The following is a 13913-nucleotide window of genomic DNA, read 5'->3' as shown; positions in this document are numbered from 1 at the left end:
AACCACTCTGCCAAAATACAGATGGATTTGGGAACAAATGACCTATAAAACATTACACAAATTATGGTGAACAATCCGGTGAATGTTGCATCAGCTCTATCAAAGCTTAGACTTCTCCACTATTATTTTGTCCTCACAATAACTTGCATGAAGGCCAGAATAGTTCAGAACTGATGACTTAGTTCCTTTCTTGAAAAGGATCCTTGTCTTTTTCTTACATTCTTGTGATTAAGCATCGCGGGAGGGGTACTGGGGTGTTTAAGTTTAGAAACACTGTATTCCAGGGCTGACATCCTGGGAGGGACACTCCACTTTCTGAAAATAGGATTAAGCTAATATCATCCAATAAAGCCCACTTCATAGGGACACGTGTACCAAGGGAAAGATGAACACATAAAAGCAACTGACTGCAATCTGGGGCCTTTGTCATTTCAAACCACAGTTCCTAGCATTCATGTCCACTGGTCACCGGCTGAGGCAAGCCACAACCCAAAACATCTAGAGGCCACCAGGTGGCTGGGGAAGGCTACTCTATAGCAAACATGTTAAGTACAAACCTTAGAATTTCTGTTTCCAAAATATATGCAGAATTAAGGGGTGGATCAGGAGTAAAAGCCATTCAGGGAAGCAACATTAAGAGCTTAACTTGTTCCTCAGCCGTTTACACCTTAACAAGAACCACCTGGCCAGCCCGTTTGCCACGAAGGTTTGTTTCCACAGAAGCGAGCTCGGTCCAAAAAATAGAAACCGCGGTTCACCCTCAGCTTATCCAGCATTCGGAACAATACCTAGTAGAAACAGAATATCAATACCGCCAGCCATCCAGGCGGTTTTTCATTCCTATGCAGAAAGCGAGACTCCTTTATGGTAAAGCGCAGCTGCTACTGACAAAAGCACCCAGAGAGCCGAGTTTTCTGGAAACGGTCGCGGACCATTTAATAACCTAACCTCGTCATTCTCGAAAGCAGGACGGTCACGGGTAGAGGAACGGGGGTGCGGCCGCAGCGGCAGGGAGGGAGAGAAGACCCGGGGAATTATGACTCACCTGAAAATATCATTTGGACTCGACGTCAGCAGACATTCTCACCTGCCGGCCTCATGCGGACTTCCGAGCGGCTTCATAGCATGACGTCGAGCAAGCCAGAGCCCCGAGCGGCTCCCGCCCAGAGATGCTCGCTAATGCCGGGGTCTGTTCGGGAGTCGAGGGGCGAACCGATTACGCAGGCGTGTCTTGCGGAAACGGGCAGCTTCGCGCCGGCTCCCTTTCGCAGAGCGGGTTTGCGAGAGCGACGACCGCGCACGGCTTATTAGTTGCCGAGTCCTGTTTCTCCCCGCCCCCAGCAGAGCTGCTTTGTATTCCAGTTCGAGGGATTCGCGCCCCCCCGCCATCATCCCCGCCCAGTACGACACTTGGGCTTATGCAATGCGGTGTCGCTTTCCGATCCCACGAGGACCTCGAACTGCGCTGGTTTGCTGGCGGAGACCCCCCCCCCGCGCCCCCATTGTGGCAGACCGTATGGAGGGTTGCCTAAATGTTCTCAAACGGTTGAGACGGCTGGCACGCCAATTTGGCTGCGTTTTGCGAGACCTGCTCTCCGGCTTCGTCGAAGACCGGTTTAAAAAACAAAAGAATGTAGGAAAAGAGAACAGTGCTGATCTCTGAGGTGATCATTTGTGGGCCTAAACAATTTCACTGGGCTGCTAATTTATTTAAAGGGCATAGTAATCACAGGCCTACTTAAGCCCATTGATCTCTATCTCAGGCAACCGGATCTTAAGTGGCTAAAATGGCCAAGGGGCAACCGTTCAGCTACTCCTTAACAGGCCTGACTCAAAATGAGGAGGGTTAGGAAACTTATCTTAGAGCTTAGCCTTGGGTTCAGTAGCTGCGTTCACCCAATCAGGGGTTTAACTATTGTTATGTTGATAAGAGTGAGTTCACACATCACGCCACTCCGTATTAACAAGTCCTGTTAGGCCTTACTGTAGTGCATGAATTTAGCCATTATTTTGGAAATCAGATCAAATGGCCTTTAGCTTTGTCTAACTCTCTTTGTTTGGGTATGGCAAAACATTTTCTTCCTCTGTGTGTGCCTCTCTCTCCTCCTCACCTACATCTTTCCATCAGAAGATACTCCAGACCAACGGGCAGAAAAAGCTTCCCATTGGCAGAAAAGATGTTTCTGTTAACAGAAGAGGCTCATCCCAATCCCTTCCAGCCTGTAAATCCTGAACTGTGGACCTTTCTCCACTGCTGGGTTCAAATGGTCTTCACCATCCTTCACAAAGAGAAATTTGCTCGCTCTGTTGCCAACCTATATCTTGCTTCTCTTGCCTTTATTTCAAGTCATCCGATTTCCCTCCATAGTAATGGGTGACAAAGGCTTACACCTAGAGACTACCCTTGGACAGTATTAAAATGGGGAATGGGGTGAAAGAAATGTCATGAGAATATGGCAGAATAAAAATCTTGCCAGGGCATCTTTGGTGCCATAGTTAGCTGCAAGTGAGGTGCACTCTAGAACAGATCAAGGCCAGAATGTAGGAAATCCAGTCTTGATACAACCATGAATTATGCTTTCCCCACCATTTGGTTAAAATTAGAGAGGCAGCATGCATATTCCCTTTTCTCAGTGGGATGGGTGGAAGAATAAGAGAGAAAAGGGGCATCACTGCTTATAAACCTCGCCAATAAGCATCAAATGAGCCATGAGAGAGATGTTGGGAAATTTCCTCCTGATATTCTGGCTGAAGTGAAAGTCATTTCTTATTAGTCTTAATGAGATAAGAACAGTCTTAGAAAATTAAGTCATCTTGACTTGGTGCAGCAGAGACAAAGAGACAGTGTCTATTATGATTTCCTCTTGGGATGTGAATTCAGGGGAGGTGGTTAAAGGCATTTAGCCCTGGCTGGGTCTGCTATGAATCAGAACTCAGCAGATCTGAGTAGGCTGATGAGCTCCTTCCCTTTTATTGCCAACCACAGCTGGGTACAAATGGACCAGTTGCAGACATCCCAATCAGAAAAGGTGGAAAATTTTAAAATGCCTTTTGCACAGGCAAAGAACTTGGATAGACAATTTGGATAGACAATTTGTCTCAATTTTGCCAGGGAAAGAAATTCTCTAACCGTTTCTTAAGGGCAGTATTTTCCTTCATTGGTGACAGTACCATCCTCAAGATTTAACTGAAGCACAGAAAATATCAAATGAGTCAACCTTTTCTTCATTTAGGAATTCACTAGGTGATCTCGGACAAGCTGTGTAAGCCATAATGTCGTTTCCTTTGATTTTTAGTTTTGCTTGTCACATTAATGTAGCCACTTACTGTTCATGCAATAAAAAAATGAATGTGAAGTGTGAATTCGGCTACTATATTTTGACTTTAGGTCCTTTTCCTCTGTTTAATGGGGAGAATTACAGATGTCTTCAAGGAGTACTAAGATAGTAAATTTGAAGTGCCTTGAACATTCCCTAAAATACTCTAATTCTGATTGTTGTGATGCTATCAGAACATTAGATAGTAACTACAGTAAGTTTCAAACTTGTTATGTAGAGTAAATAATACTATTTGCTGAACACATAGGAAATGAAAGAGACCTAGAGAATATGTGAATGTATAATTTAGACTTGATTCATCTTTGTTCAAATAGCACCTGTCCTTCTATATTCCATTCTGTGTTTTTCCAGCCATTACTTGACATCATTTTCATTGGCCAGAGGAGATACAATAGAAATGCAGTTGGGGGTCAGTCCTTCCTTCCCTCCCTCCCACTTGCTGTTGTATAATTGCTATTTACTTGACTGCATGACCTTTGGGTGCCAGTGGGTCTCTCTGCTTTTAAGGTACTTGAGTGGAATTCCAACAGTGAGGAAATGGTTTTCTACCATGGATAAAACAGAACCTTGGGAGATCAAGGATTTTCTTGTACCAGTCTGTCAGAAATGCAAGCTCAGTGAGAGTGTAGCACAAAGACGGTTTACACCAGTCTTTCTCAATCTGCTCTCCAGATTTACTGGAACCACAATTTTCAAAATCTGTGTATTCTGGGAGTTATAACTACAAAACAACTTGAGGACACCACACTGGAGAAACATGGGATTCCATAAATCTGAAATGTGTAAATGCAAGCAAAGGACAATGTGTTAAAAGCAGCATGGATCCCAGCTCTCCTTCCATCATCATAAAGAGAATTCATGGAACTTCCCTGTATCTCCTTTCCTTCTTCAGTCTCCTGCCTGGCCTTCCGAAATCTAGTCCTGAGAATTTGTATTTGATATGGAGAGCTGGAGATGGTTAGGGAGTTAGCAGAAATGGCTGTCCCCTTTCTATGGATAAAGGAACAGCTTAAGAGCGATGCCATTATGAACTGGTAAAAATCTGAGCTTACAAAAGACCAATTCTGTGCACAATAGTAGAACTAAAGAATCCACAATAGTTTTCAATAAAATAGCCTAGTCTTTCATTTTCTATAACCATAGCTGATTCATTTTCTGTTAAGTTCTCCCAAATACCTAAAAATAAAGACCCTAAATGTTCATATCAGCCAGTATATGACTATAACCCAGCTTCCCATAGACATGGAATAAACAAACAAGTGAAGCCTTTGAAAGAAAGAAGTTGGCCAGCTATATCTACAGAGGCAGAACAGCTGCCTTGTGTCTTTAGATTTCATGTCCCATCTGAAAACACTCTGTTGTTCCTCTGTGATGCTTTGGCTAGTGGTTGGGTGCTGCAAAAACTACAAAAATGTTGCAAAACGTCTGAATGAGCCTCCTTCAGATTTCTTTAAGTTCCAGTGATCTTTAGGATGTATTTTTTTGGCTAGAGAGAGAGAGAGAGACAGACAGACAGATGTTCCCCCTGGTGACATTCACAGAGGATAGAAATAACAAAAGCAACATACACTATTTGAAAAGGGAACTTGGGCAGATAAGTTGTTGTAGGTCTAATATGGAAGTGATCTAACTCCATCATTCCGCATGTGAGGACCTTTATCTGTTATTTCCCCCTATGTCATCACAGTTGGCAAGGTGGCAGCAGGGTGGGGAGTTTGCCTTCCTCTGATCAGATACTGAATTATTCTGACTGCTGAGCCGATTGAACATCTTCACAGAGAACATTGGACCCACCTTGTGCTAATGAGGGTGAAAGCTCTTGTCATTTCAATAAAGGATTTTTTATTATTCATTACTTGATTAATTAGATTTAGTAGTAGAGGTGAGAGCTGGGAATACAGAAATGGCATCTGAAACGCCTGCTCTGTTGCTTCCACATGGTGGGATAAACTAGAAATCCATGATTCAAGATGTAATAGGGGGCTAACACAATAAAAGCGGTAATTTATTTGACAACATATTCTGTTTGGTGATTTAGTTTCTAGTGAAAAATTAATTCTTTTCTTGTGATTTGTTTTAATGTTCCTGGCTAATATGGTTCATTTCCTGTAAACACCAGAGTGCTTTTTATGAGTATTAGCCCATGCTAAGTCCATGGCAAAAGTGGCCATGAGTGTGCTTCTTGATACAAGAGAGTTTGAAGAATTGGTGGAGGATCCAGCTATTTCAGGGATGGGCAATCTGCGGTCCTCAGGCTGCCTCAGACCCTTGGCCTAATTTCAGCAATTGGAATTGTTACAAGCAATCTGTCATTTTCCAGGTACAGCCTGCTATACTGTATGAGAGGAGGGAGAAAAGGGGGGGAGGGAGAGAAAGAGACATTCTAGAAAGAAAGTGAAGGAGACTCTTGAAAGAAAATAGATTATCCTTCCCCCCTCTGTGGAGAAGTACTAATCCCTGATCAGGCTGAAGATAAAAAGGAAAAATTGTGGTCTTCAATCACCATTGACACCTGAATGGCAGGAGGTATCTTCCAATCTTCCCCAGTACCAAGGACTCCACACTTCCACAGTCCATTTGGTGAGAAATAATAATAATAATAATAATAAAAATTAAAATAATAGTAGTAGTAGTAGTAGTAGTAGTAGAGGGACGCGGTGGCGCTGCAGGTTAAACCGCTGAGCTGCCGATCGGAAGGTCGGCGGTTCGAAACCGCGCGGCGGGGGGAGCTCCCGTTGCTCGTCCCAGCTCCTGCTCACCTAGCAGTTCGAAAACATGCAAATGTGAGTAGATCAATAGGTACCGCTTCGGCGGGAAGGTAACGGCGTTCCGTGTCGTCATGCTGGCCACATGACCCGGAAGTGTCTATGACAACGCCGGCTCTAAGGCTTAGAAACGGAGATGAGCACCGCCCCCTAGAGTCAGACACGACTGGACTTTACGTCGAGGGAAACCTTTACCTTTACCTAGTAGTAGTAGTAGTATATGCTGCCCGATCCCCAATGACTATTTCAACAGAAAGTAATGTATATCAATTATTTTTACAGTTGCACTGGTACATATATTTGCCCAGGCTAATGTGTTGCCTTCTTGCTACTATGTTTGAAGACCTGCTTCCTCATACTAAGACATGATCTATCCAAGAATTAAACACCTGTATTTCCAACAGGTATCAGCATCTAATGTGATTATTAGGCTATGCACACTTTGAAAAGGATTCAGATGTGCTTTCTGTTTTGCACCAAGTGCAGCACCTTTTCACTCTTCATTAAAGCACGCTTAAAGATAAATGCTGCATAAAATAATATCTAGCATATATGGTACTACAGTCTTGTTTCAACAACTAATTGGTCAGTGAATTTACAATAAGAAGCCAATAAACAACACTCTTATATATTCTTAAATATTTAAATGGGAGAACATTTAAAGAAGAAACCCCTATCAGATACAAAATGCTATTTTTCCTACATTGTTTAGAAATTTAAATCTATTCAGTTCTCTAGTTCCCTTGGAGATCTTGGGCAAGTAGGAATTTTGCTGATTTATCTACTTCAGAGGATAAGAAGTGTGTCTGGGTTAGTGAACTGATCCCAACCAACCCCCGTTGATTTCTGTTGGTCTCTTCTAAGCATGACTAAGTCCAGATCCAAGGGAATGGTTAGATAAACTACAGGAACAACAACAATAAATTATTGTGATATCTATGTAAGAGAAAGGTATGGTGTAAACAGTACAAAGCGACCCTTCCTGATGTTTAAAAATACATACTTGAGAAATACGCCATGTTCCAATCTTCCCCAGGCTGCAATATAGTCTTTTTCTAATTTTAAGAAGAAACCATGAATTTCAGTACTTCAGTCTTCCTCAACCTGGATCTTTCCAACTATGTTGGCAGGGAATTATGGGAGATGATCCAAATGTTTGAAAAGCACTAGCTGGGGAAACTCTTTTATTACAGTCAGGAATATATAACATGTACCTTGTTTTACAAACAGCACAGCAACTGTATTTCTCTCTCAACTTTGTTTACTAGTTTAGCAATAAAGGAAAAGCCACCACAGTAACAACGAAGGAGTCTACCACTTCTTTCCATGATGGAATGCTCTCTGAGCAAAATGTCAAGGTGTTTCCTTGCCATGTTTTTTGCCACTTTACTTAGTGTCCTTTCTTTTTATTGCCATCTTGTTTCATGCTATTGATTTTCCATTGAAATCTTGGAAACATTAGCCATGTACTTGGAACACTCCACTGCTATTCCTTTTGAAAGGCTCCCTCAATGCACTGGAAATAAAATAGCTCCAGCCAAATGGGCATTAGAGGATTGCTTCAGAGGACAGAGATGAAGAACTTAGGACTGAGCTACATGTTCAAGGGAATTGTATGGCCTTGTATTCCTTCAAAATACTTGTGAGGAACTGGAATATCAAATGTATCCTTTGCAGAAATCAACAGTTCATTGTTGTGGGTTCTAATCTAGCTTGAGGTAGGGTGATTTGCCATTTTTACACTAGGGAAAATGATAGGAGAGACATTAAAATGGGGCAGCATTCATATATGAGCCCTCTCAGTTGGATTCTGAAGATAGAATGAGAATGCAAACTTTACATGGAACTCCATAAAACTATTCGATGCACCATTGTATATATTGTAGTTTCTATTGAAACTGATGGTGCTTAAGTTATATTATCACTAATTAAATATGATAAATGTAATCAATATGTACTGCAACTTTGGTTTGATTTGTATCTTGGAAAAAGCTCTGTTGAACACATGGAAGTTATTTTTCAATAAATGTGCATAAGATTGCTTTGTACTGTATGTCTGGATCTAAACCACAGATCCCTGGGAACTATATCACCTGATCCTTTTGAATATCTAGTTTGGCTTTCAGATCCATTTCTTCTAATTAACTTCTTCAAAAGAATTATAGATTTAGCAGAATAGAAACGAATGTGTCCATTTATAAAGGAGGCTTCATTCACAAATCAATTAATCAAAAATGCTTTTATTTCTGCATTGATCTGTTGCAACCAATCAGCAATTTCCTCCTGAAATACCAGTATCCAAAGAAGAGCTGTGAAATCAGAATGGCACAAAGTTAATAACAAATTATAAACCCTCTACATAAATATTCTGAATCAATTGCTATTAGAGAAGAGATATGTTTGCATCTTTACCGTTCTGAACTATGATACCAAGTATGTAACATCAATTCTTGTGTTTTAGTTTTCGTTCATCATCTACAGCAGTGTTTCTCAAACTTGGAAGCTTTAAGACATGTGGACTTCAACTCCTAGAATTCCCCAGCCCACATGTCTTAAAGTTGCCAAGTTTGAGAAACACTGATCTACAGAGAAGAAAACTTACAGGGTGCAATGGGTAGAACTAAAATCATTGTATTAAGGGGAAAAAAAGCAAAGAATACTTCCTTTAGATCAATGCAACATACAGTAGATGTATGCCACTGACTGCAGCTGCAGATAATACTAAGTTCACCCACAAATGATCATTTGAATAAATAATAACCCATAGCCCATTCAATACTAAGCTTTCAGGTGTTGCAGCCCACTTCCCCTGATGCACAAAACCAATAACACGTAATTAAGGTGATAAATACGACGAAGATTTCATGAGATTCATTGTTACTTTTCTTGTTCTCCTACTGAAATTGTCACTTGAATGTGTGAAGCAACTCTTGCAGATGAACTGTAACTGAAGAAGCTGTCCGATCTAAACTGGCTGAAGTGCGCATCTGTTAAGGTCTGAAAGCAATAGTTGGCTTTGCAAATTGCATTCCAAGGAGGTCTGCTGGAGCATGTCAAACAACGAATTGATGTAATTTACAGTTAAATATTAGTAAATTTAAATACTGTTATTATAATGATTTGCTACATATTTAATAATTTTTACTTCGGTCACATTCAAACTATATAGGAACCATTTTTGAAAAAGGTCTGGGGGGAGCACTTGAGGTCTTTGAGAGCTAAAGAATATTTTATTAATCAGATTTATATGGCCACCCATCTCACCAAAAGTGACTCTGGGCGATGTACAATAATCAATAAAACAATGCATATAAGAAAATAATCATATAAATATATATATAAAAAAACCTCTGGCTTTTTAAAAAAAAAGAATATGCATCCCTATTTTAAAAGAGGGCAGGTTTTCCTTTCTTTTGCAAGGCATGAAGTGTGGGAAAGATATGATGTAAATTCAATGTGTATGTGAAATCAGTCCAAACTGTGGTTCTTTCCCAAATTGCACCTGCAATATTCTGAAATATGTCACAGTAATTGTATTTTTGGCTGGAGGCAGGGGACTGATAGAAAGGTCAAGGACTGGTATAGATTTTGTTAGGCCACAGAGAATATTTAATGGTGCAGAGATGGCAGTGATTCCTTTTTCCTAATAAGACTATGTGGTTACAGGCTATTTACTGTACCTTTATTTAGAAGTATCCCTGCTGGGAGCTATCCATGCACATTTGCTTGCTGCCAATTATGCTGCCAGAAGCACCTTGATGGACCCTAAGTATTTCCTCAAGGTGACTTTGACCACAAGATACTTATCTACCAAGGTAATAAAATGTAAAATGGAAGAAAAGGGGGAGAGAAATAAATAGCCTGCTGCAAGTCAGTTTACTGACCCCTGTAATTTGGTTGTGTACATTATCTGCTAATCTAAGGCAGTACTCCTCAACCTTGGCAACCTGAAGATGTGTGGACTTCAACTCCTAGAATTTCCCAGAATTCCCCAGCCAGCATGCTGGCTGGGGAATTCTGGGAGTTGAAGTCCACACATCTTCAAGCTGCCAAGGTTGAGCAACACTGATATAAGGCATTGCATAATGGCATTGGCATGGTTTCCAAATCAACCTTTTATATGCATATAAAATAATTTGTGGGCACTTGAAAGCAGCATATGTAGACCTTCAACTAGAGGGCTACTAACTTGGAAACCAACATTCATTCATCAGTCAGGTGGCTGATGCTGGATGATCCCCTTCTGTCCATAATGGGACTGATGTTTCATAACCATTTGGGTGAGACTGTGCACGTTAACATGTACTGCAGAGATGAAATCCCCACTTCCAGGCTTTCTTAAGATGGTGAGAGAATACTTATTCAAACACCCCATCCCACCCAATCTTTCTTACTGCATCCAATGTCAATGTAGTTTTTCTCTGTATAATTTTTTGTCCATTGAACTCAATGGATGGTTGTAATTGCACTGAAAGTCTGAGCATCACTGGGAAGGCATAACTGTTCATACTCATGCCTCACATTGTAAGCTATAGAAGTTCTGCCACTGCATTTATCAGAATCAAGATTATATTTATTGTTCAGAACCCAGCTTTCAACTCTTGCTTAGTCATTCGAATTCAAGAAGCATCACTAAGGACAGTAAGAAAAGGCAAGTTAATTAAATGAATTGGTATGGATTTTAAGGAGGCATTTGATTATATTCACAGCAAGGATTTGTGGGAAGACTCTTTCACCATTTTGTTATTTCTCCATCCATCCATCCCAAGGTTGGGTAGATTTGTGATTTTTCAAGACCTACTTTATGGTTTTATTTGACTTCAGATATCTAACAGCTGAAATATGATATGAAAGATATTGTCTTTTTCATATAACACACTGAACTACACTAGTCAACCGCAATCTGGCCTAGCATGTTGTGCAAACCCAACCCATGTGCTTAGTTTAGGATTCAGTGTATTGTGCAAGGCTAAAAAATGGGATTAAGTAAACCAGAATTAAGTTGGCCATGGATAAGCAAGTTATGGAAATAGAACATACGAAGGAACTAAAGCATTCCAAGGCCTGGAACAGGTTCTGTGTTCCAAGCCAAACTGAACGGTACTCACTGTCTTTATGCACAAAAGTCCCATTCTCACTTATCCTGATTTTATTTTATTTCAGCAATATAAAATTTGGATTGGGGAGCTGCAAGTATGGTGGAAGACTCATGATATTGCTCCTGTATTAAGTAATTGGAGGTCAGAAATGCTTGTCATTCTACAGGAGATCACCCTTCTGTTCTAGTCCATTCTTCACAGAAATACACTTATCAAGTTCTTCCTATCTCTGGGTAGATTTTATCTTCATATCTGTTGCCTTTTTCTTGGCTTTGTGAGACTTTCCTGCTGACCATTTGCCAGGATTATACTTCTGGCTGCAGATTTTGCGAGATAAATGCCAAGCAAAAAAACCCTACAGCCGGCACTGCAGTCAGTCTCACAGGCCAGATTGCAACTGAAAGGGTGAGAGGAAAACTCTTGGCCTAACAGAGCAAAATACTTTCTTTGTTATTATAATAACTGCAGCCAGAAGTACAGTCAGGAGCCAAGCAGTTGCAGCAGCAGCAGCAGCAGCAGTGAGGAGGAGGAGGAGGAGGAGGAGGAGGTTGTTCTTGGACCATGCTTTGGAGATGGATTTTCTTGCTCTCTTTTTGTTTATGAATTTGTCTTCTTTTGCTTAAGGACTTCAGTGGGTAAATAATAGCTCCTTATGATCACCAGTTAAAAGCACTGGTAACACCCCGCTAAACAACGAAAGTGAAAAAAACCTGTTGCAATGTGGATTGATCCTACCCGGGATCTTAATTAGCAAGCTCAATTGTCTTTCAGGACGCTTCCAATAGTGCCACCAAAGGAGCGTACCAGAGCAAATGTCCAAAATGCTACTCCATACAGGAGGGCTTGCAGTCCATCCATCAAATCCAGACTCCAACTTTCCCCAACTGCACTACTGAAATTATTCCATTCTATCCCCCTGCCCCTTCTCCATTTTCTGTGCCTCCTGTGTTTACCCCGAGCTGGCCCCATCTGTGTCCCCCCACCCAATAAATAATGAATAAATAAATAAGGATTCCCACAAGCATTTGAAACCTCTCTCTTCTGCATACAGTAAAATATGCCAATTTATTTACATAAGAATACACACCTGAAGAATAAGTTCACTGTGGATATGTAGCAGGTACAAGCAGCTTGTGGTAAACATATGTGACCTCCCAAAAAGGGGAACAGTGAAAATTTTCTTTCTGGAGATCTTGGGGAGGCTTAAGTGGAAGAGGTTGGTGCATTAGCCTAGTAGAGACTTAAGCGAACTATTGCTACCCTTAAAGAAAAAAGACACTCCCATAGAGAGGTTTAAGGGGCATTTTTCCCTTAAACCTCAACCCCACACAAACTGTATGTTAAACCTTACACTTCCACTACTCCAGTGCTGTCATGATTTCACTGGCCATAGCTCCTGCAGCCCTAGGTCAAGGATAGCCTCAAGCCAAAAATATGGTGTATAGGGTATGCTTCAAGCAGAACCCCCACCCCCACCCCCATATATGAATGTAATCCTTGCTACTTCAAAAGAAAAGAAGTAACCGAATTTGGCTTGGCATTCTGGAAGTTGTAGTCAATCCCATCACATGTGGTCATGATTATGGTATTAAAACATTTTGACTTTGGGGGGAAAAATAGCATATCAAGACTATTATTTAGAAGCCAATGATGATATTTAAGCACCCGCATAACATCCTCTTGGGTGGCTCACCCCCATCAAAACTGAGCTGCAAAGTTCTACAACACAGTTTGCAGAAGTCCTCAAGGGCAGATTCTAGAAGAGGAGAAGCATATTGATTGGGTGCGTATTTATGGTCTTCTCCCTTAGGAATGCCACAGTGGCTCATGTTTAAGGTAATAGGACTAACGTTATGACAGGCAGATAGAAAATATAATAAAAAGGATTTAACACTGTAGCTTATTTGTGTGTATATAGTGCTTTCATTGAAAAATAATATAATATTACTTATAAAGGAAACTGTGTCACAACTGACAGGGTTAGCAGAATAATTCCTTTATTTAAAAAATTATAAACATTAAAGGTAGAAAATATCAAAGAAAGAAGAACAAAAATGTGTGGCAATCTAAGAAAAGGACAAATGGGTGTTTGTAAGATCTATATAAGGTCCTCCATTTGAAGGTTTCTCTGTCTGAAGGACTATCTGATCTAACCTTCCCCAACTGGAATTTTCCTATCATCCCCAGCCAGTATAATCTAATCCACTTCTGTGTTAAAGATAATGAATCATAAGCAGGAAGCACAATTTCTTTGAATTTCTCTTGCCATAGTTAGCCTCTGGAAAGAAGATTAAGCTATGTGAAAGTCCGGCTATGTGAAAGTCCTAGGTGAGATGTACTATGCATTTATAGTATTTAAATAACTATAATTATCTTCACATTTACATCTACATTTATAAATTAGCATACAAACACATGCATAAACACAAACATGCACCCAGACAAGCCAATTTTATTCAAATCTGTGTTTTCTTTTGCCTTCTTTTTTTGGTACTATCAAGATGACCACTCTTGCAAAAACTATTCAGGTTATTTCATTAAATATCATGAAAAATCATGAGGGAGAGAAAGGGATGTCTGCATCTATATTTTGCTTCATTTTCTTCATAATTTCAGTTTTAATAATATTCCTACCTTCTCACTCTCCAAAATTATGCAGTTGAATCTTAGCTCATAGAGAGTGGCATGCTAGTGTCTTGACTAGGACTAAG

General features: G+C 40.5%; 1 protein-coding gene across 3 annotated transcripts in view; it reads right to left on the bottom strand.

Annotated features, from left to right (window-relative positions):
* TMEM108 (transmembrane protein 108) overlaps positions 1 to 13913 on the bottom strand; it is a 178101-nt gene that overhangs the window by 23065 nt on the left and 141123 nt on the right. Inside the window, exon 1 of one of the 3 annotated variants that reach the window (XM_063304001.1) lies at positions 1046 to 1327. The exons of 1 other annotated variant lie outside the window; for it this stretch is intronic. In XM_063304001.1, the coding sequence (XP_063160071.1) occupies positions 1046 to 1058 (13 nt within the window). In that variant the 5' untranslated portion in view covers positions 1059 to 1327. Of the gene's footprint in view, positions 1 to 1045; positions 1328 to 13913 lie in introns of those variants that run through there. One more of the 3 variants, XM_063304003.1, reaches the window with a different exon arrangement.

This window comes from Candoia aspera, chromosome 4 (genome assembly GCF_035149785.1).
Source record: "Candoia aspera isolate rCanAsp1 chromosome 4, rCanAsp1.hap2, whole genome shotgun sequence".
NCBI lineage: Eukaryota > Metazoa > Chordata > Lepidosauria > Squamata > Boidae > Candoia > Candoia aspera.
Note: the sequence above shows the minus strand (reverse complement) of the source record. Positions and strands in the feature narration are given on the sequence as shown.